General features: G+C 41.4%; 3 protein-coding genes and 1 pseudogene across 4 annotated transcripts in view; 2 read left to right on the top strand and 2 right to left on the bottom strand.

Annotated features, from left to right (window-relative positions):
* Positions 1-762: 762 nt before the first annotated feature.
* Positions 763-2,993, top strand: LOC115146250 (muscarinic acetylcholine receptor M5-like). The gene has a single exon (XM_029688226.2). It carries the CDS (start codon positions 930-932, stop codon positions 2,508-2,510), a length of 1,581 nt encoding a protein of 526 aa, XP_029544086.1. The 5' UTR covers positions 763-929; the 3' UTR covers positions 2,511-2,993.
* On the bottom strand, positions 2,797-5,944 carry zgc:194887 (uncharacterized protein LOC571819 homolog). Its single transcript, XM_029688229.2, has 3 exons — positions 5,852-5,944; positions 5,487-5,645; positions 2,797-4,788 (listed from the first exon to the last, which is right to left on the bottom strand). Exons 2-3 carry the CDS (start codon positions 5,626-5,628, stop codon positions 4,094-4,096), a joined length of 837 nt encoding a protein of 278 aa, XP_029544089.1. The 5' UTR covers positions 5,629-5,645; positions 5,852-5,944; the 3' UTR covers positions 2,797-4,093.
* A 24-nt stretch (positions 5,945-5,968) lies between these two features.
* Positions 5,969-8,841, bottom strand: LOC115146495 (KATNB1-like protein 1; annotated as a pseudogene).
* A 909-nt stretch (positions 8,842-9,750) lies between these two features.
* LOC115146251 (acid phosphatase type 7) overlaps positions 9,751-19,700 on the top strand; it is a 30,160-nt gene continuing 20,210 nt past the window's right edge. Inside the window, exons 1-7 of one of the 2 annotated variants that reach the window (XM_029688227.2) lie at positions 9,751-9,865; positions 10,304-10,433; positions 11,202-11,342; positions 12,854-13,057; positions 13,188-13,370; positions 13,556-13,581; positions 14,663-14,760. In XM_029688227.2, coding sequence (XP_029544087.1) covers positions 11,234-11,342; positions 12,854-13,057; positions 13,188-13,370; positions 13,556-13,581; positions 14,663-14,760 — 620 coding nt within the window. In that variant the 5' untranslated portion in view covers positions 9,751-9,865; positions 10,304-10,433; positions 11,202-11,233. Of the gene's footprint in view, positions 9,866-10,303; positions 10,434-11,201; positions 11,347-12,853; positions 13,058-13,187; positions 13,371-13,555; positions 13,582-14,662; positions 14,761-19,700 lie in introns of those variants that run through there. The other variant, XM_029688228.2, reaches the window with a different exon arrangement.

Raw genomic sequence — 19,700 nt, 5'->3', positions numbered from 1 at the left:
AATGTCATGGTCATCTTTTGTCTGTTTGTTGATTGTTCTATCAGTACAAAGCTTAAGCACATTTTATTTAGCTCCACTGATATCAGTGTTCGTCATTCAGAATCAGAAGCAATCACTTCATCGTCACCCTGGTTACAGAGAGCCACTGAGATAATACTGTGACATCTATATCCATTTAATACAGACAAGAAACATGCTTGCTGGTATTGATGAGCAACGGACTAGTTATTTTAATGACCTGGATTTAAAAAGTGTCATTTGGCTAGACTGCCTATAATGACCCATGTGTCAATCTGCTAAGCCTCTTTGTCTGCTAATGTACCTCTGTAGTGTAACAAACTGTCTGTGAGAGACCTCAATACAGACACACATATCTTTACATACTAGATGAACACACAAGAACTATAGCAAAAGAGACCTGAGTGCTTATATGACCTAATAGCCCTAAAATGTTCATACAGACATTCATGTGTGACACAGCTCTACCTGAGCTTTTTTTGCAGCAAAAATAGAATAATACACTTTAATATGACACAGCACAAACATGCATACTTTTTAGGTGCTGTTATCACTTTATTTACATTGAGGTCTTAAACTGTCTAGACAATATGTTTTGCAGGGTGAATGGACCCCATATTTGGCCAGTGTGAGCATTGCTGCCCTACTTACTACTAGACTCACATGGGGATGATTGTTGATTATTACTGCCATCTAGTGACTATTTATGGCACTACCCTTTATTTTATATACTGTACATGGAGTTTGACTTTGCATGAAAAGATCACTTGTAAACTGCATTTGTTATTTTATTAACTCACTTTATTTGTTCTTCTTTCTAGGATAGCCTACTCAATATGGCATACCCAACAGATTACTCTCTCATAGCCATACCACTCATACCACAATAAGGACAACATTAGAGAAACAACATGGACGGTGGGGGAATACAGAACTTATCCATAAATGGCAATGCATCAGACATCCACCCTGTCACACACAGTCTATGGGAGGTCATAACCATAGCAACTGTGTCGGCCATCGTGAGCCTGATTACGATAGTGGGGAACGTCCTGGTGATGCTGTCGTTTAAGGTAAACAGCCAGCTGAAGACAGTCAACAACTACTACCTGCTGAGTTTGGCTGTAGCTGACCTCATTATAGGTGTGTTCTCTATGAACCTCTACACCTCCTACATACTGATGGGATACTGGGCACTGGGGAGTGTGGCTTGTGACCTCTGGTTGGCTTTGGACTACGTGGCCAGTAATGCGTCAGTGATGAACCTGCTGGTAATCAGTTTTGACCGGTACTTCTCCATCACCAGACCCCTGACCTACAGAGCCAAGCGCACCCCCAAACGGGCTGGGGTCATGATAGGCATGGCCTGGCTGGTGTCCCTCATCCTGTGGGCCCCTCCCATACTGTGCTGGCAGTATTTTGTGGGGAAAAGGACAGTCCCTGAAAGGCAGTGTCAGATCCAGTTCTTCTCGGAGCCAGTGATAACATTTGGGACAGCCATTGCTGCGTTTTACATCCCAGTGTCAATCATGACCATCCTGTACTGTCGGATCTACAAGGAGACGGAACGTCGCACCAAGGACCTCGCTGAGCTCCAGGGCATCAACAGTTCCACAGACACTGGTGTCACCAAGCCCCAGAAAACCATCATTAGATCCTGCTTCAACTGCAAGCAGCTCAGCTCTGCCTCCCGGGACAGAACCCAGGCCTCCTGGTCCTCCTCCAACAGGAGCAATGCAGCCAAATCAGCAGCAGCCACCAACGACGAGTGGTCCAAGACTGACCAGCTGACCACCTTCAACAGCTATGCCTCCTCGGAGGACGAGGAGCGGCCCGTGTCCCCGGGGGCCTTTCAGCCCACCTGCCAGGAGTGTAGGCAGAGCACGGGTGCAGCGGGCTGTGATAAAGAACAGCTCAGCAGTTATGAGGAGAACAACTTCTTCCACACGCCACCAAAGACCAACTCCCAGAAGAGCAAGAAGTGTGTGTCCTACAAGTTTAAACCAGTTCCCAAAGACACTAGCAGCGGTGCCCAGCTAAGCAAGAATGGGGACACTAACATGGCCCCATCATCTTTCTCTTCAGCTGACTCTATGAGTGCCCCACCCTCCACCTCCTCCTCCAAGCCAATAGACACCACTCTGAAGATCCAGCTGACCAAGAGGAAGAGGATGGTGCTGATTAAGGAGAGGAAGGCTGCCCAGACTCTCAGTGCTATCCTGCTGGCCTTTATCCTGACGTGGACACCATACAACATCATGGTGCTCATCTCCACCTTCTGCTCTGACTGCATCCCTGTGTCTCTCTGGCACCTGGGCTACTGGCTGTGCTATGTCAACAGTACAGTCAACCCAATGTGCTACGCCCTCTGTAACAAGACCTTCCAGAAGACCTTCCGCATGCTGCTGCTCTGTCAGTGGAAGAAGAAGAGAGTGGAAGAGAAACTTTACTGGTACGGGCAAAACCCTGTAGTGAGCAGCAAGCTAACATGAGCCATTCACACCTTCCTTTCAGAGGAACGAGTATGAAGACTATATGACTCGATAGATGTTGAAATATTTCTGTCAGTATTTGAGTTATGTCTACACGTAGGGTGTGTCAAAAGTGCAAAGGTTAGAGACAAGACTCTAGTTTGTCAATGGTATTGTTCTTTAATCAATACCTTGATCACTGCTCACAAGGAATTCAGAAGTGTTTGATAATCTTGCCCCAAATGCTGATACTGTACACCAATACATAATTGAACATGTAAATATTAAAAATAACCCAACATGCACAAAAAAGTTAGAGATATTTAATAGAAAAACATGTTCTGAATGTTTTCTAGGCATTATGTTAGACTACATTGTGTTTATTTTAAGGGCTATCACAGTTCTTGACTTGATTTCAGAGTGAGCCGGATAACAAATGATTGTACACTCTGATCATCAAAGCCTTGTTCACATGTACCATTGACTTTTGTCAGATACTAATAATCAAACATTCAACAGCCAATCTTTCCACCAATACACAAGCACAAACACATATACAGTACAAATGTATTCATCCCTCAATCCAAATGAATCCAGACACCACAGAAACAGAGGGGAAGAGATTTGATTAAAGTAAATGCTGAGTTTGCGATATCAAATTCTATTTAATTCTCAACTCAGCAGCTTTAATCTGCACATAAACTGTGTAAAACATGTGATTTCATGCAATAGTTTATGGGACACTTCCGCATAAAGTATACACCTGACAAATGACTTGTCAGATAAGGATTAGCCTTTAATCAATCATAGTGGGTTCAGTTCAGGCCTAAGCATGGGATCATATCAGGGAGTGATTTAATCTGTCCAGGGTCACTATAAGTCACTCAGTACAGTGACAGCCCTCAACATTTACATCCATACTGAGTGGGAGACCGTAGGCTTTGATTCATCCACTGTTCTGTGTCATGTATTCATTAGAATGTGTTTAACATCTGTCTGTACTCAGGAGACAGGCTTTTGTTTTGGTCATTCTGTGCTGTATAATTCTCATGTCCCCATTGCTAGACATTATATTTACAGAATTTCAATTGATCAGAACAATCAAAAAACGTTAAAATCGAGTTATTTAATCAGATGTGTCATCAGAAAATCTACTGTAAACTTACTGGATTGAATCTTATTTTGATCCAGTATATCTTGTTTTTTGGCCCAACAACCAACACATTCGTTCAGTGATATTAGGTGAGTAAATAAATACAGCAAAAGTGGGTTTACATGTGTAATAAGCTATGATATAATGACCACAAAATGTGGTCTGTGATCATTTAGACATACAGTTCTGGGGGAAAGGTAGAGGGGGAGATTTAAGTGTATGAAGTCCCCAAAATAACTATAGCTTTTTTTTTATTACTTTAAAAAAATGCGTGACAAATCAGTTGATACTGAACTGTTTCCTTTACAGCATTTTGTGATCATATGTCTCTATGTATTTCTGAATTAAATGTGTTGAACTATTGTCTCTATTACGTAAACAATGTTTTGAGAAGCACTGCGTTAGAATAACCACAAATGGCACGGATCAACCTAATCTCCAGACAACAGACTCACAGTTCATCCTTCTTACAGTCCCCAGTGTGGACCACCTTTACTGTGTCTGAGGGCTTTACCATCATCCAGGCGTATTTACACAGGTGCTCTTTGTTGCAGTCCTTCTGCCAGTAGATCACGTTCCTGCGGTTGAGGTTGGCCCCAGCACAGGCGTCGTACCACCAGCCCCCTCCCGCCACACCCTGGAACTCCAGCTTAGCACAGTTTTGGAAGTAGTTGTCATTGTCTCGGTCCTTGGTGGTAAACCTCTGGTTGTCATGCAGGTAGTTCTCTGTGTCCTGGGTGAGAGCGTCTAAGGCAGAGCCCTGGAACAGACCAAGACGCAGCCTGAACCCAGACCGCTCGTCCTCCACCATGAAAGGGTCATACTCGCCAATCTTGGCGACGGCATCTTTGTCCACCAGCTTGACCCCCAGCTTGTAGCGTCCTGGCCCTCGGGTGAGATGGTGGAGGTGTTCGTTCCCCAGCCAGTGGTCACCATTCAGCAACCCAAAACCCTGCTTGTATTCGACCCAGGTGCGGTCGAAGTCCACGCTGCTGTTAACCGTGATGTGCTGCACTACGGTCCAACCACCATCTTGCATGGCACAGTAGGCCAGGATGGGGTAGTCAGCTGGCTGAATCAAGTACACTCCATCTCTGGCCTGACCCCCTGAACCCATCAACATCTCATAGCAGTCCCTGGGGTACTCTGAAGGGTAAAAGAGCAACAAACTGAATTAACACCCACAATACGCAAAATACGCAAATTGCACAAAGAGTTGACGAGTAACATGAGATCAAGTTGATTAAATCAAAGCAGATAATCTGGATTTATTTTTCTAATCATTGTGTACACCTATTCAAGGTATTGTATGATGACAGACCACGATGATTAACCTGCCACTCCCTGTCTTATCATCAATGGGCTAATCTTCATGACTGTTGGCAGTTTCATAATCCATGGGATTTCACCGTGTCCATGACAAGCGTAGTCAAACCTTGATGCTCTAATGTAGCATCTCTGCTGTTTAGTCTGACAAAAGTGTGTCACTACAATACACTACTGTTCTCAGCAGCAGGTAAGAAATGTGAAAGAAGTTTATAAGGAACACAGTTGTCAAGTATGAAGTATAGAAGGGTCAGTAAGTAATTCGGTCTAGGCTTTTGCATTTGAACTACCTCCAGAATTACAGAGACTCAAAACAAATGGGTTTGTCTATCAGCAAAGATATGATACTTCAAGCACCACACATAGGGCTATTAATACAATTTGAAGCCCAAATTAAATCCCACTGAAACGACACATGACAACTACAGAAACAGCCATAAGTCCTACTGTAGAATCCATTTCTACATTATGTTGGTAATTCCATTCCATTACTAATAATACAGTATTGTCATCCCTACCTTTCATTCCCTGGTTGAGGACCATCTCGTGCTCTTCAGAGGTCAGGAGATGGGTGTTCTCAGCTACCAGGTGTTTAGTGTGTACTCCCATCAGACTGAACACCAGTGCTGCTGCTACTGTCCATGTTCCAAAACTCTGCATCTTCTAACGGGAACTTCCTTCAGGGTAAATAGACATGTGGATTCAATTGACCATACATACAGAGTGGTAAGGCAATTTCTCTAACAATTGTGTTACGCCCATTCAAGAGATACATGTATTTGACAATTTCATACTTGGACAAAAATCAGTCATTTTGGAATACAATGTATAGAACAGGTACTTTAAGAACCTTACTGAAATGTTGTAAAGAATGAACACTTACCTTCACTGCTACTGTTCCACTGTGTGTGTTTGTGTGCTGCGCTCTGTGACCATAAACCGTTATACACACATTGTACTTTGATAGCACTATATAGGGGGGAGAGAGAGAGAGAGAGAGAGAGAGAGAGAGAGAGAGAAACAAACAAGGCCACCCAGGCTGCCAACCAGTCCACTGAGGTGCAGTCCCTTCCACACAGCCTCTACAGGCCAGTCACGACTGGACTTCAGCCTCAGCTTCACGTCACAATAGGAAACACCATGGGTTAAAGCAACCTTCAACGTATCTGTGTCAAGTGGGATGGTTGCCTAATATCTCACCTTCTGAACACTTCCTCCACTGCTGGGAAGAAGCGATTGTAACCTTTGTCTTGGTGTTGCAATGTCAGTTTGTTTTAGCTGATCAAGTAGAACAACAAACAAGACAACTTTTAAAACTGGCATCCCCTAAATGTGTTCCCCCATCCTCACAAATACTGTATCACCATGTCCCTGTTATGCAAAGAGGTATTTTACAGTTATTTGTTTTCATATACAAAGAGAGTCATAAACAAAGCACCATAAACGACAAGGCCTAAACAACTTATCTTCATGATGATTCAAACAGTGAATATAAACTATGTCTGGAGGACCTGTGCACTAACACAACACATACTGTAGATGTACCTTATGAATAGGGCCAGGAATATTTTCTAACATGTGACCTGACCAAGAAAAACTCCAGGCATTATTTATACTCTGGGTCCTTGTTATGGGCTCTAACTAGGGCTTGGAATATTTCAATAGCCTGACTAAACAAAAATGAAACCTTCAGCAGTGGCGGTTGCTATTAACCGGAGCGCCAGGTCTAGGTCCAAGAGGCTTCTAAACAGCTTCTACCCCCAAGCCATAAGACTCCTGAACATCTAGTCAAATGGCTACCCAGACTATTCACCATTTATTTGTTTACAATAAAACAAGTTTAAGTACCATTTTAATGAACTAAATACAACTTCAAATGGTTCACTACTGTAACCAGACAGTTCTATGCGCTTTCATCCTTTGGATCAATGTTGTGCCGTTGAGATGAAATCATGATAGCATTGTGGTCATATCAAATTCTAATTCAATGAAAAGGCTTTCAAGATCCAATGCAGCCATTTTTAGCTCAATATCAAATCATTTATGGGTAACAACTAAGTACTTTTACTGTGATTGTTTTCAATTAAAATGGTCAAAAAGAAACACAAATAGCTTCTTAGCAAAGAGCAATTACTTTCATCAAGAACTTTGCTAGGACTTTCTGGGAGTGGTTGGAGTGGAAATTAGCTGTCATTGGCAGAGATGTTTGGAATTCTCTTTCTCATTGGTCTATTAACTAATGTACCGCATGGTGATAGTACCATGGAAGACCAACACCCCATCCCACTAAAAGTCAGAAATGTCAGTCTTTTCAAACAGCTCTTACACTAAAAGGGAATTATTATAATTTCCACAATTTCACATTATTATTCCAACCTCATAGCGTGGAAATATACAGTATATAAAACACAGGGAAATCCTGTTTGACTGCACTGTGCCATTAACAAGAATTAGGCACAATCATTGTCTGGAGTGTCTCTCTGAGTCAGATAGACACTCTTTAGCAGCCCTCAAATGAACTAGGTTATGTTTTTCCAAGCATAACACTTCAAGTAGTGCAGTTCATTGAGTCACAAGTCCATTTGGTTCTTGTGAGTTGTTTCACAATGGGAATTTGGAAACAAAGTCATCAGGACTTGAGCTTGACATGGGCCACCATTGCAAGCATGGCAACTGAAACAGGTAAGAGTCTATAGCCTGAAAAACAGGAACGAATGTCACATACATCACAAACACTATTTGTACTTATGTTCAAATGATCATGTATTTTAAATAGTGTTGCAAAGGGAGGGTATATTACTAGGAACTGTTTTGGCATCAAACTGGTGGCAGTTTGGAAAAAATTAAATGTTGGAAGAGTTGCAGAGTTGATTGAAAATAATGTAAATATTTGATTAGATGCTTTTTTCATTAATTAGGTTATTTTCTCTTGAACTATGTATGGTCTATCTACTCAACTCATTGAAAATATGGACACAGACATAATAAATTAATACTGTATATGAATACAAAAAATTTTTAAAAGTTATTCAAGGATAAATTACCAAATTTACGATAGATTGCCATATATTTTCTGTTAAAACCTACCATCCATAGATTGAGCGTTAGTACCTCGACTTGTTGAGAGCTCTGGCCACCAATGTTTCAACACTGATTGTACCCATCGTTAATCAACTACCCGGTAGCTGCAAGATAGCATGGGATCAGTTTGGTTGGATTATCAAGAATTTGTAATGGATAGTGTGTCATTAACAGTGGTACTCACTCTTCATATGGACTAGTGAGGACCTTTTTCACTAGAGGGAAAAGGTCAACACAACAGCCAATGGAAACACTGGATGACTCTGACTCATCGTCAAGACTATCGGGGAAAGATTAGATAAATAATACATAAATGGCATTAAACGTCAATTGTAATCATTGTTTTTTTACCAGGAAAAAATCATTAGAAATGTACCTTTTTGTTATTACTTACAAGTGTCTTTGATCCTGTAGGACAAAAGAGCTATGCTATTCTAGAATCAAAACTTTGGACCAATAAAACCTCCGATATTTCAATCATGACAAGTTCTACTGTACCTTAAAAAATATGTAAGCAGTTCTCCAACATTTCTTCGTCACAGGGTCAAGGCTAGATTTAGTCTCAGATTTCTTCCAAAGAGCAGCTTTGTATTGTGGAAAGCAGAACACCGGAGGTGGAATACATTCAAATATTTGTGACACCAAGCATATCACGACGATGAGACAATCAACCCTTCAGGCAAACAGACTACTGATATTTCACACCTCTGTAAAGTAGTCATTGTCTTTTGAACCAGCCTCGTCAGTCTTGTTAGTATGATGGGCAGTGGGTGGATACTCCCATGGGTCCATGTAGACGATCTCTTACATGCTCTGCACACAGGCCATTTCGTTCTCCTTGTTGGCCACATCATAAGTCCTCCCTGTGGATCGCTGCTTCCTCCGAATGATAGTGAGATGGTGGGTCTTCCACTTACAGTACACGACACAACTCCTTCAGTCTTCCAGGGTTGTTCCTTGAACGACCTGACAGACGTCTATGAAACAAAGACATGGTTGAAAACTCAGACATGCTAGATTCAATCATCAGTTATATGAAGCGATGACAAAAGGTATGAGGGTTGTTCCAGTTCAAGATTTCATTAAAGTGGCAATCAGCAGTTAACAATAACAAAGCCACCTCCCAGCCTCTGTATCAGTAGAAAAGCTGAAGGATGGGGCTGGAGAAATGTAATCACTCTCAAATTCATAGGCAGAGCTATGGATCCATCTATGATATCAGTTTTAACCATGTGTTGAGGCTATATAGTATTTGTTTACATTTACTTTGTTTACAAACACGGGAGTAATACAATGGTTGGTTGGTTGGTTCTGTTGGTGTACAACAGTTGAACTATGCTCATGAGGCAAAAAGGACACATTCTTTTCAATCAATGTACATCAAAACTCCTCACACACACACAAAGCACTGTAAATGGCTCTGGGAATACCCACAGTGAGAGAGAAAGTACAGCTGTCTGTACAATAACGGATTGAAGGGCTGACGGCCGAGTGGGAACCTGAATCACACCACATTGAACATACACATACATTTAAAGCTAAATTATTCCTAGGTTTGTCTGTGGCCCTACATACACTATATAGGGAAAGCAGCAGTGTAATCATTACTCCAAACTGTTATCTATTAGACAGGTTCAGCAAACAGGGAGGGAACTACCTGAATCTGTCTAACATAAACGCACATTTTCGTTGCAAAACGGAACATTTTGCAACTATTTGAAGTAATGATTTCACACAAGCTGGGTAAACTGGTTTTTACCCACAATTCTTCGCGGGCACATTGTTGTTATTTTGAATAATGACGTAGCCAGAAAAGGTGAGGGCAACTTTGTCTGTCTAGCTAATGTATTTTTGCCACGTTTGGTTATTTTGCGCATTTCAATTTATAGGAAGCTACTGTACACTTGCAATTATCACGATACATATCTGTTTTACAGTTATCATCCAGTGAACTCAGCATTGCAGTTAGCATTGGCTGCTGTCTGCTAGTTGCGTTAGCTGTTAACAGTAGCAGCACAGCTGACAAAGAGCTCGAGGAAGCAGTATAATGTTGAAGGATAGCTACAGACGATGAGCACATATAACGTGGCTTGTACTAACACTTCCTCGATTTAACCTACTCTACTAGTTAGCTACCTTGCTAATGCTGCAATCACCTAACGTTACCTGTCAGTGTTGATGTACTTTCTAAGAAGTCATATTAAGTAGTCATATATTCCGATCTAATGAGGCTGGTTTTTACTATCCTTTTCAGCTTGGTTTCTTAACCCAAACGAAGCCCCGGTTCCTTTCCTGAACTGTGACCAGAGACTTTGTTGGGGATTCATTAACCTCGTCCCCAGGCTCAGATTGGCTGGTGGACGTTATTGGGATTCATAAATGCGGTAAATGTACAATAGACATATTGGATTATTGTTGTCGACCCCCTAGTGTTCAATGTGCTCAGTGCATTCGATTTCAAAATATACATCTTGATTGCTTTAAATACAGAATGAATCATCTATTTTCGATCACTTTTAGGTTTATCTTGTTCTCATAGTAGATTGGATCTTTCACTGCTTCTCTCTAACATACTGTTTTAAAAGAGAATCATAGTTGACGTTTTTAATAACATGTTAATAAGGCTTGTATAATTGTATGGGGGAGGCAATCATAAAGTGATACAGTTCTCATCAGTTAGAAAGCCAATGCAAGAATAGATTAACTCAAAGCGAATGACTTGTCCTTTAAATGAGCACACATCAACAATCCAACTGCTTTTATTGATTCATCATGCCTTGCCACACTGCATTTGCTGACTTCACAGGTTTGGCTGCTGTTTCATCAGTTTGGTCAACTGATTCTGATTTCCTCATCAGAGACACACTGACTGACTGGCTGACTGTGCAGTACACTAGCACAACTGTAGAAGAACATGTATCTGGCACAGTTTTCTGTAGCCTAATTGAGACTATTTGTATCCTGAAAGGCTGGGTTTCATTTAAGGGAAGCAGAGTCTATTGAGTTGAACTAGCCTACATGTTTTTTATGACATCATGTGACATTGTATGAGAGGGCAACAAAAGTCATGGGACTGCAGACACAGCAGTATATTAGTATATTACCGGTATCCACTTCCTACTGTGTGAATTGCACCTCTCCTTTCCCCTCAGGACTGTGCAGAAGTAGACCAGACAGAGCAAAGATGGTGTCTGTTGTTGGTGCTGTGTTCGTTGTGTTGAGCTTGGCACCCCTGCTAGTGCTTAGTGTTCCTCCCATTGGGACCCAGCCTGAGCAGGTGCACATTTCCTATGGTAGGTAGGTCTTTGATCTGTTTCCATTCATCTTTAATATAAAAATCTATTTATATGTCCAGGCTTTAATCTGGGGGGCGGTGTATGAATGTGGTACCTGGGGGCGGTGTATGAATGTGGTACCTGGGGGCGGTGTATGAATGTGGTACCTGGGGGCGGTGTATGAATGTGGTACCTGGGGGGGCGGTGTATGAATGTGGTACCTGGGGGGGCGGTGTATGAATGTGGTACCTGGGGGGGCGGTGTATGAATGTGGTACCTGGGGGGCGGTGTATGAATTCAGATTTTTTTGTGTCCCACACACAAAGTTGCTAATTCCTGGTCTAAAGGCTTGATTCTGTCGACATACTCGAGTCATGGTTCATTCAGATCAAATTATCAAGAGAGCGGAGAGTGAAGGGCAGACAGAGCCTGTTGCTATTTAACCATAAACGTAATTGCTTAAAACCTGGACGTTTTATGCCATTTTATGGTTGTCTTACCTTGTTTCAAAGTAGCCTAACCAAAATATGACCATAGAAATGTTGAGAAAATGATTTTATAAACACTTAATATGCCATTGAAACCAGCATTTTTCTCAAGTTCTGTTGGTTTTCAAATCAACTTTATTTTATTGTCCAGCAGCCAAAGGCATAATCCTAGTGATGTTAGTAACCCTGCCTGGTTGATGCATCTTTAGATCTCCCCTCTCTCTTAATTTTGTACTGATATTTTAATCTATGTCACATGAAAGCGCTCATGCGCGTGGTACACTTCTGAGAACAGTGTTTTCCCACTAACTGCATTTTGGTACATTCGCATGTAACTTAAAGCCATGTGAGCAGTGTTGAGCTTATAATATGAAGTAATAAAACTTTATCAACGGTCTAATCTGTTGCATCAGCCTCATTACTTAAAAATAAATAAAACATGTAATCTGCTGTGGTTGTATGAATTTTGCATCTGTCGTCCCAGAACTGTCCCAGAGTCTGTTTTGAACTACAGACATATCTTTGATCATCCCAGGGACAACGGGACACCCTTCATTTCGAGCACTGGAGATAATTATTTTATAAAGACATAAAAAACTATTTGGTTGTAATTGTAATATTGCAATATTTTATAGGCTACCAAGGGTGGCCAACCATCCTCCATGAGAGCCTTAAAGGTTTGAATATGCAAAGAAGCCTATAGGTAGAGGTGTAGCCTTCATTTTTGTCTGATTCTCTATGGTAAAAAAGATAGTAATTCATTTTATTTTGTAAAGTGGCTCCTTGCATCATATAATGATGTAAAAATGGTGTTAGACTTTTTTTTTTGGGGGGGGGGGGGACAAGTGACTTGAGCTTTTGAACAAGTGATAAAAAAAATATAATGTTAAGCTCTGTGAGCTATTGAACAATCAGCCTTTTGAGCTAGTTTCTCCCAGCTTACGTAATTGGATCAGTAAGTATCCAGGGCTGTAACTCTCTCCAGGTGGGTAAGGTGAGCAGCCTGATCTGGCTGGATAACTATGGGTCTTTTCTCCCTAGGGTTCCCTGGCTCTATGGAGATCACCTGGACCACATTCAATGAGACGGAGGAGAGCACCGTGGAGTACGGCCTGTGGGGCGGACGGCTGTTTGAGCTGACAGCCAAGGGCAAAGCTACTCTGTTTGTGGATGGAGGATCCGAGGGGAGGAAGATGTACATCCACAGGGTCACTCTCACTGATCTGAGACCTGCCTCTGCTTATGGTAGGTTTCCATGTTAATAGAACTAGCATGATGTATTTAGGATATGTCTGTTGTGTGTCACATTCAGTCTGTGGTCTGTCATCATCATAGTATTTATAGGGGAGTGATTTCTTCCCTGTGTTGACTGCAGTGTACCACTGTGGCAGTGAGGCTGGCTGGAGTGATGTATTCTCCTTTACTGCTCTGAATGAGAGCACTAGCTGGAGTCCCAGGTTTGCCGTCTATGGGGACATGGGCAATGAGAACCCTCAGTCTCTGGCCAGACTGCAAAAGGAGACCCAGGTCGGGATGTATGATGTCATCCTACACGTTGGTAAGTGGTTAAACTCCCAACTGATTGTCTTAAGTGAATAACCTTATCAATGTTGACAATTGTTGATCCTAACTACATAATAACTTGAATCACAGTGGTATAACATTGTGTTTTACTTTGGGTGTAACATGGAGCACACTTTGGAGAGGTGATGCATGACCAATATGTGGTTTTGTGTTTTCTAGGGGACTTTGCATATGACATGCATGAGGTAAAATATCTACATATTTTTGTTTCCTGCACACACACACGTTACAACGTCCATCACTGGTCAGCTGGTAGAATGATACACATACCATTTATGTTAAGGACTTTTTCATGAGATTTTCATGAAGTTAAACTATGGGCATAAGGGGGCACACTCAAAGTTTATGGTACCCTCAGGGTAAGATATGAAAGTGGATTATGTCAGCATGAGGCTAGACCTCTTAAGCCCATCTGGGTGTCTGGCTAGATCCATGATGACAGATGAGATAGTGCTACTCTAACCCTGCTCAGTCTTATCCCATTACTATTCATCAGAAGATCATGCCTGGGCCATGGTTAAGACACGCTGCTGTAATGAGCTGCATAGCTGTGAAATGCCTTAATCCTGTGCTGAAAGACTGGAATTAGGGGCATAACACTGAAGTAACCCATGAAGTACAACAGCAGGGCTCTTTTCAGCCGAGACAACTAGCTAATGTAGACAAGAGGCCATGTTTCCCCAAACCTAACTGGCCAGTCTCACAGTGCCCTTCATAAATACTATGACATCTATTAATCACCAATGGCATACATCAGCTGCTGCTGTTTCCCTCAAATTAAATAGCAATGTTGGTTATGTTGTTCCTTTCATACTTTTCTCAAATATGGAGAAAAATGCTGGACATTATGAGCAGACAACCATAAAAATTAATCGCCGCAATTCATGCTGAGTTTGAGCTGGAATGTCGAACTCTGTTCCGCGGCTTCCTTGATATTATAAATAGAAATTCTTTCAGAAAGCTCATTAAGGGCAATGGCAACTGAAAATCAGAAGATTACCATGCCATCCACCACAGTGTGTTCCTAAGCTCAATTGCCACCATTAGAATAGTTGTGAAATCAATGGTTCTAGTTTCATTGGGGTTTTGTTTGGTATGCAAATTGAACATTCCTGAAGCTGTCTGGAAAATTGATTTACAGTACTTTGGCTTTAGATCGTTTAATGTGCTTTTTACTTGTATCCTGTCAGCCTTATTATATCAGGTTTAATTACCACTGAAACGGTTTGTTATGCTGTGGTAAATGACTAAATCTAATTGTTTCAGGACAACGGCAGGATTGGAGATGAGTTCATGCGTCAGATCCAGTCCATAGCTGCCTACGTGCCCTATATGACCTGTCCTGGGAACCACGAGGCTGAATAGTGAGTAGGACCTTATCATGACCCCCTTTACTTATTTACTTACTCCTCTCTCTCTCTCTCTCTCTCTTGCTCTCTGCTTGTCTGTCATGAGTAGAACCTTATGACCCCCTTTAATTATTTACTTCTCTGTTTCTCTCTCTTTCACACCCACGCACATGCACACACACACACGCACCAGTCATTTAGTGTTAAACTGATGATTAAAACTGACAGTGTTATGAACAGTTTCTAATCTTCATAAACAGTGAGTCAACATGGTAGCAGTCGGCTTATTTTCTGCTCACCATTAGCCAATGTTTTCTGCTCCTGGTACATATTTTGGTGCATTCTGTACAGGTCACATCTAATCAATGCTATTATTAAAGGGTTTGGGAAAAATACTCGGTACATGCTGTATTTCATATTGGTGAGACAGACTGCCAGACCTCCCCAGACTTGATATCCATAATGTGCTACTGTACTGTACTGTGAGGCAAGGGTAGAAGCTCAGAAAAACAACTTTTTGGTCAGAGTGGAGCAACCATAGCTTTTCCACTATAGGAAACACTTTGGTCAACTCCGCTGTGCCATTGGAACAGATGGGAACTATTTCTTCTTCTAAGGTCTGGAGGTGTTTCAAGAACCACCGATAACTAAACAAGTATACCTTGTCCAAAATAAACACTGACTGAGACATCAGTTTCCTATCTTGCATCTAGGCCAACAGAAACTACTGACAGAAACTCACTGAAATGTTGTTTTTGTTTATTTACTACACAATGACTCTCAGACAAAGTCTACTGGTCTGTAATGTTATTTCTGTGCAGCTCAGAAAAAACAGGCTACTGTATATTATTGACCAAGTTTAGTTTAAATACATACTCCACTCTCATCATGCTCAGTACAACCCTGTCCTTGATGGACAACCTTGTTGCCCCCTGGTTATTGGGGTGAATACCAGAGCTTTAGTCCTGGGGATCTTGGTCTAGGCTATCAGCTCAGTGAGAGGGCTGCACTAAAAGGCCAGCCATTTAGTGTCATATCCTGTACCGTGTGTGCGTGTCTGTTTCAAATACAATTGTAGTTGTCACGTGCTTCGTAAACAACAGGTGTAGACTAACAGTGAAATGCTTACTTACAGGCCCTTCCCAACAATGCAGAGATAAAGATAATACAGTACCAGTCAAAAGTTTGGACACACCTACTCATTACAGGGTTTGTCTTCATTGTAGAATAATAGTGAAGACATCAAAACTATGAATTAACACATGGAATCATGTTGTGACCAAAAGTGTTAAACAAATCTAAATATATTTTATATTTGAGATTCTTCAATGTAGCCACCCTTTGCCTTGATGAGAGCTTTGCACACTCTTGGCATTCTCTCAACCAGCTTCATGAGGTAGTCACCTGGAATGCATTTCAATTAACAGGTGTGCCTTGTTAAAAGTTAAATAGTGGAATTTCTTTCCTTAAAGAATTTGAGTCAATCAGTTGTGTTGTGACAAGATAGGGGTGGTATACAGAAGATAGCCCTATTTGGTAAAATAGCAAGTTCATATTAGTGCAAGAACAGCTAAAATAAGCAAAGATAAATGACTGTCCATCATTACTTGAAGATATGAAGGTCATTCAATTTGGAAAGTTGAAAGTTTCTTCAAGTGCAGTCGCAAGAACCATCAAGCGCTATGATAAAACTGGCTCTCATGAGGACCGCCACAGGAAAGGAAGACCCAGAGTTACCTCTGCTGCAGAGGATAAGTTCATTAGAGTTACCAGTGCAAATAAATGCTTCACAGAGTTCATGTAACACACATCTCAACATCAATTGTTCAGAGGAGACTGCGTGAATCAGGCCTTCATAATCGAATTGCTGCAAAGAAACCACTACTAAAGGACACCAATAATAAGAAGAGACTTGCTTAAGCCAAGAAGCATGAGTAATGGACATTAGACCAGTGGATATCTGTCCTTTGGTCTGATGAGTTCAAATTTTAGGTTTTTGGTTCCAACCGCTGTGTTTTTGTGAGACGCCGAGTAGGTGAACGGATGATCTCCGCATGTGTGGTTCAAACCATGAAGCATGGAGGAGGAGGTGTGATGGTATGGGGGTGCTTTTCTGGTGACACTGTAATTAATTTAGAATTATAGGCACAATTAACCAGCATGGCTACCACCGCATTCTGCAGCGATACGCCATCCCATTTGGTTTGCGCTTAGTGGGACTATCATTTGTTTTTCAACAGGACAATGACCCAACACACCTGCAGGCTTTGTAAGGGCTATTTGGCCAAGAATAAGAGTGGAGGAGTGCTGCATCAGATGACCTGGCCTCCACAATCACCCGACCTCAACCCAATTGAGATGGTTTGGGATAAGTTGGACCACAGAGTGAAGGAAAAGCAGCCAACAAGTGCTCAGCATATATGGGAACTCCTTCAAGACTGTTGGAAAAGCATTCCAGGTGAAGCTGGTTGAGAGAATGCCAAGACTGTGTGAAGCTGTCATCAAGGCAAAGGGTGGCTACTTTGAAGAATCTCAAATATAAAATATACTTTGATTTGTTTAACACTTTTTTGGTTACTACATCATTCGTATGTGTTATGTCATAGTTATGATGTCTTTACTATTATTCTACAATGTAGAAAATAGAAAACTAAAGAAAAACCCTTGAATGAGAAGGTGTGTCCAAACTTTTGACTGGTACTGTATATATGTATGTACTGTGTCTGTGTGACATGATTAATAAATACACAGTGAATAGCGAATAACAATGACGAGTAAAAATAACATGGCTATATACAGGAAGTACCCGTACAGAGTCGATGTGCAGACAATGTGCTTTCAGGTGTGAGTGTGTTAGCATGAGGAAGTGATTGAATGTTAAACACCTACATTAATCATGCATCATAATGATAATGCTTCTTGTATCCCCAGGCCAGGCCTGGTCTCCTCTTCCCTGGTGGAATGTGCCTAGTCTGCCTACTGCCTGGCCTAATTTAAGGAGCTGCTAACAGTAGCCTGTTTTTCTTGGCCTTGTCACCTGACATCAGAACCTGATATCAAAAAGCAGTACCCTCGAACCTTGGATAACATAGCCTAAAGCCTACCGTCCCCCTCAATCAGATACACTGTTTTATTCAGTGGTGCTTGTCAGAACCAATCAAATGATTTATTATTTAGATATTGAAAGTGCGTGGGCTACGGAGAGAAACAAAATGGTGCAGTTTCAGGCCATGTTGAGGAAAGTGATCCTGGCGATGGGCGTGTGTGCTAGTGGGTTTGGACAGTGTGTGATGTAGATGATGTTTGTATGATGTTGTCATTTGTATGTGTATGTTTTATTGTTTAGATAAAAAGTATATAATATTTAAGAACCAAGATTTTCAGCAGTTGCTTCTGCTTTTTATTTATATGTTCTTAACCCAGTAAAAGCAGGGGTGAAAGTAGATTTGTATTCCCAGTACAGGATCTACTAAGCACGTGCACACATTTGTTTTTATGGGCCTAATCATAGAATTTCATATAGAATCTCTGTGGGCCTCGTAGTAAAGATTTGTCATTTAACTTAACAAAAATGTATTGCCTTTTTAATGTGGCATAAACACAACCATTCAGGGTGTTTTCATCTGATTGTCAAATAATCAAAGGCTCATGTAGGGTACCTGCGCACGGTCTCACACTCACAAATGAATTCCAGCTATTTGCACCTGCCATTTGATGAATGTAAAGTACATCTCAATGATTATCATTATGCCTACATTTTTTGACTGAATTGATGAGTCTACTGCTGTCTGTGTGCGTCAGTCTCGGGCCATTCATCCCTGCCTTGGGAAAACGTCAGTGTTCTCCTCGAACCACACAGCGTTGGAGTGTTCACTGTATACCACACGTTTTCAAGGGATTTTGATCATTTTTCATGCAGCTGACATCAAGATAAATGTTTTAAAAGCCTACAGTTTTCTTTACATTTTCATTATTGTTATAGGCTCAGATTTTATCGGTACACCGTACCCCCAATATTTATTTTGCCAGGACTCCGTATGGGACCGTACTGGTTTATTTTCACCCCTGATAAAAGCAATTGAGCCGGGCTGACCACGAGTCCTCAGCATTCCAGCTGCATGAGGCCAGCATGTCCACATTAGATGCTAAGGCCCCAGTCAAGAGCGCCTTTGTTCCCCCGCATAATCTATAGTTCAATGGCCCATCTGAGGCAATAGGAAGTGACTGTTGCCATTTCAAACAATGAGCCATGACGTGAATTGATGTTCAGACAGCAATTGTTCCTTTTAAGGTTTCAAAAAGCCAGGATTAGGTTGGCATCTTGTAGCTCAGACTCATCAGTGAAATGAAAGGGTTGATCTGATTTGTTAGTATGTGTGGTTTCTAAACAGTTTACTTGCAGGGGAAAGTCCTGTTGATTAGGATTATGAATCAGTCCATCCACGTTGCATTTGACAAGGTTTAAGCTGGATCATTTCCCTTCAAATGTGTATCATATTATTTTAGGGGAAAATAAATCACACAAGGGAAACAGCCTTTCTAGTTACAAACTATAACTGATTGTATTTGTCACATGCGCCGAATACAACAGGTGTAGACCTTACAGTGAAATGCTTACTTACAAGCCCTTAACCAACGATTTGGTTAAGAAAATCCCTAAAAAAGTAAGAGATAATAATAACAAATAATTAAAGAGCAGCAGTAAATAACGATAGCGGGGCTATATACAGGGGGTACTGGTACAGAGTCAATGTGTGGGGGCACCGGTGTCGAGGTAATTATGTACATGTAGGTAGAGCTATTAAAGTGACTGCATAGATAATAACAGAGTAGAAGCAGCGTAGAAGAGGGTGGGGGCAATGCGGGGACACAATGTAAATGAATGACACAAATAAGCATTTTCAATTGAGCTGATCAGTTTTTCCACTGTAGAGGAGAAAAAAACTTCTGAGCGG

The sequence above is a fragment of the Oncorhynchus nerka genome, linkage group LG18 (assembly GCF_034236695.1).
Source record: "Oncorhynchus nerka isolate Pitt River linkage group LG18, Oner_Uvic_2.0, whole genome shotgun sequence".
Taxonomy (NCBI): domain Eukaryota; kingdom Metazoa; phylum Chordata; class Actinopteri; order Salmoniformes; family Salmonidae; genus Oncorhynchus; species Oncorhynchus nerka.
Note: the sequence above shows the minus strand (reverse complement) of the source record. Positions and strands in the feature narration are given on the sequence as shown.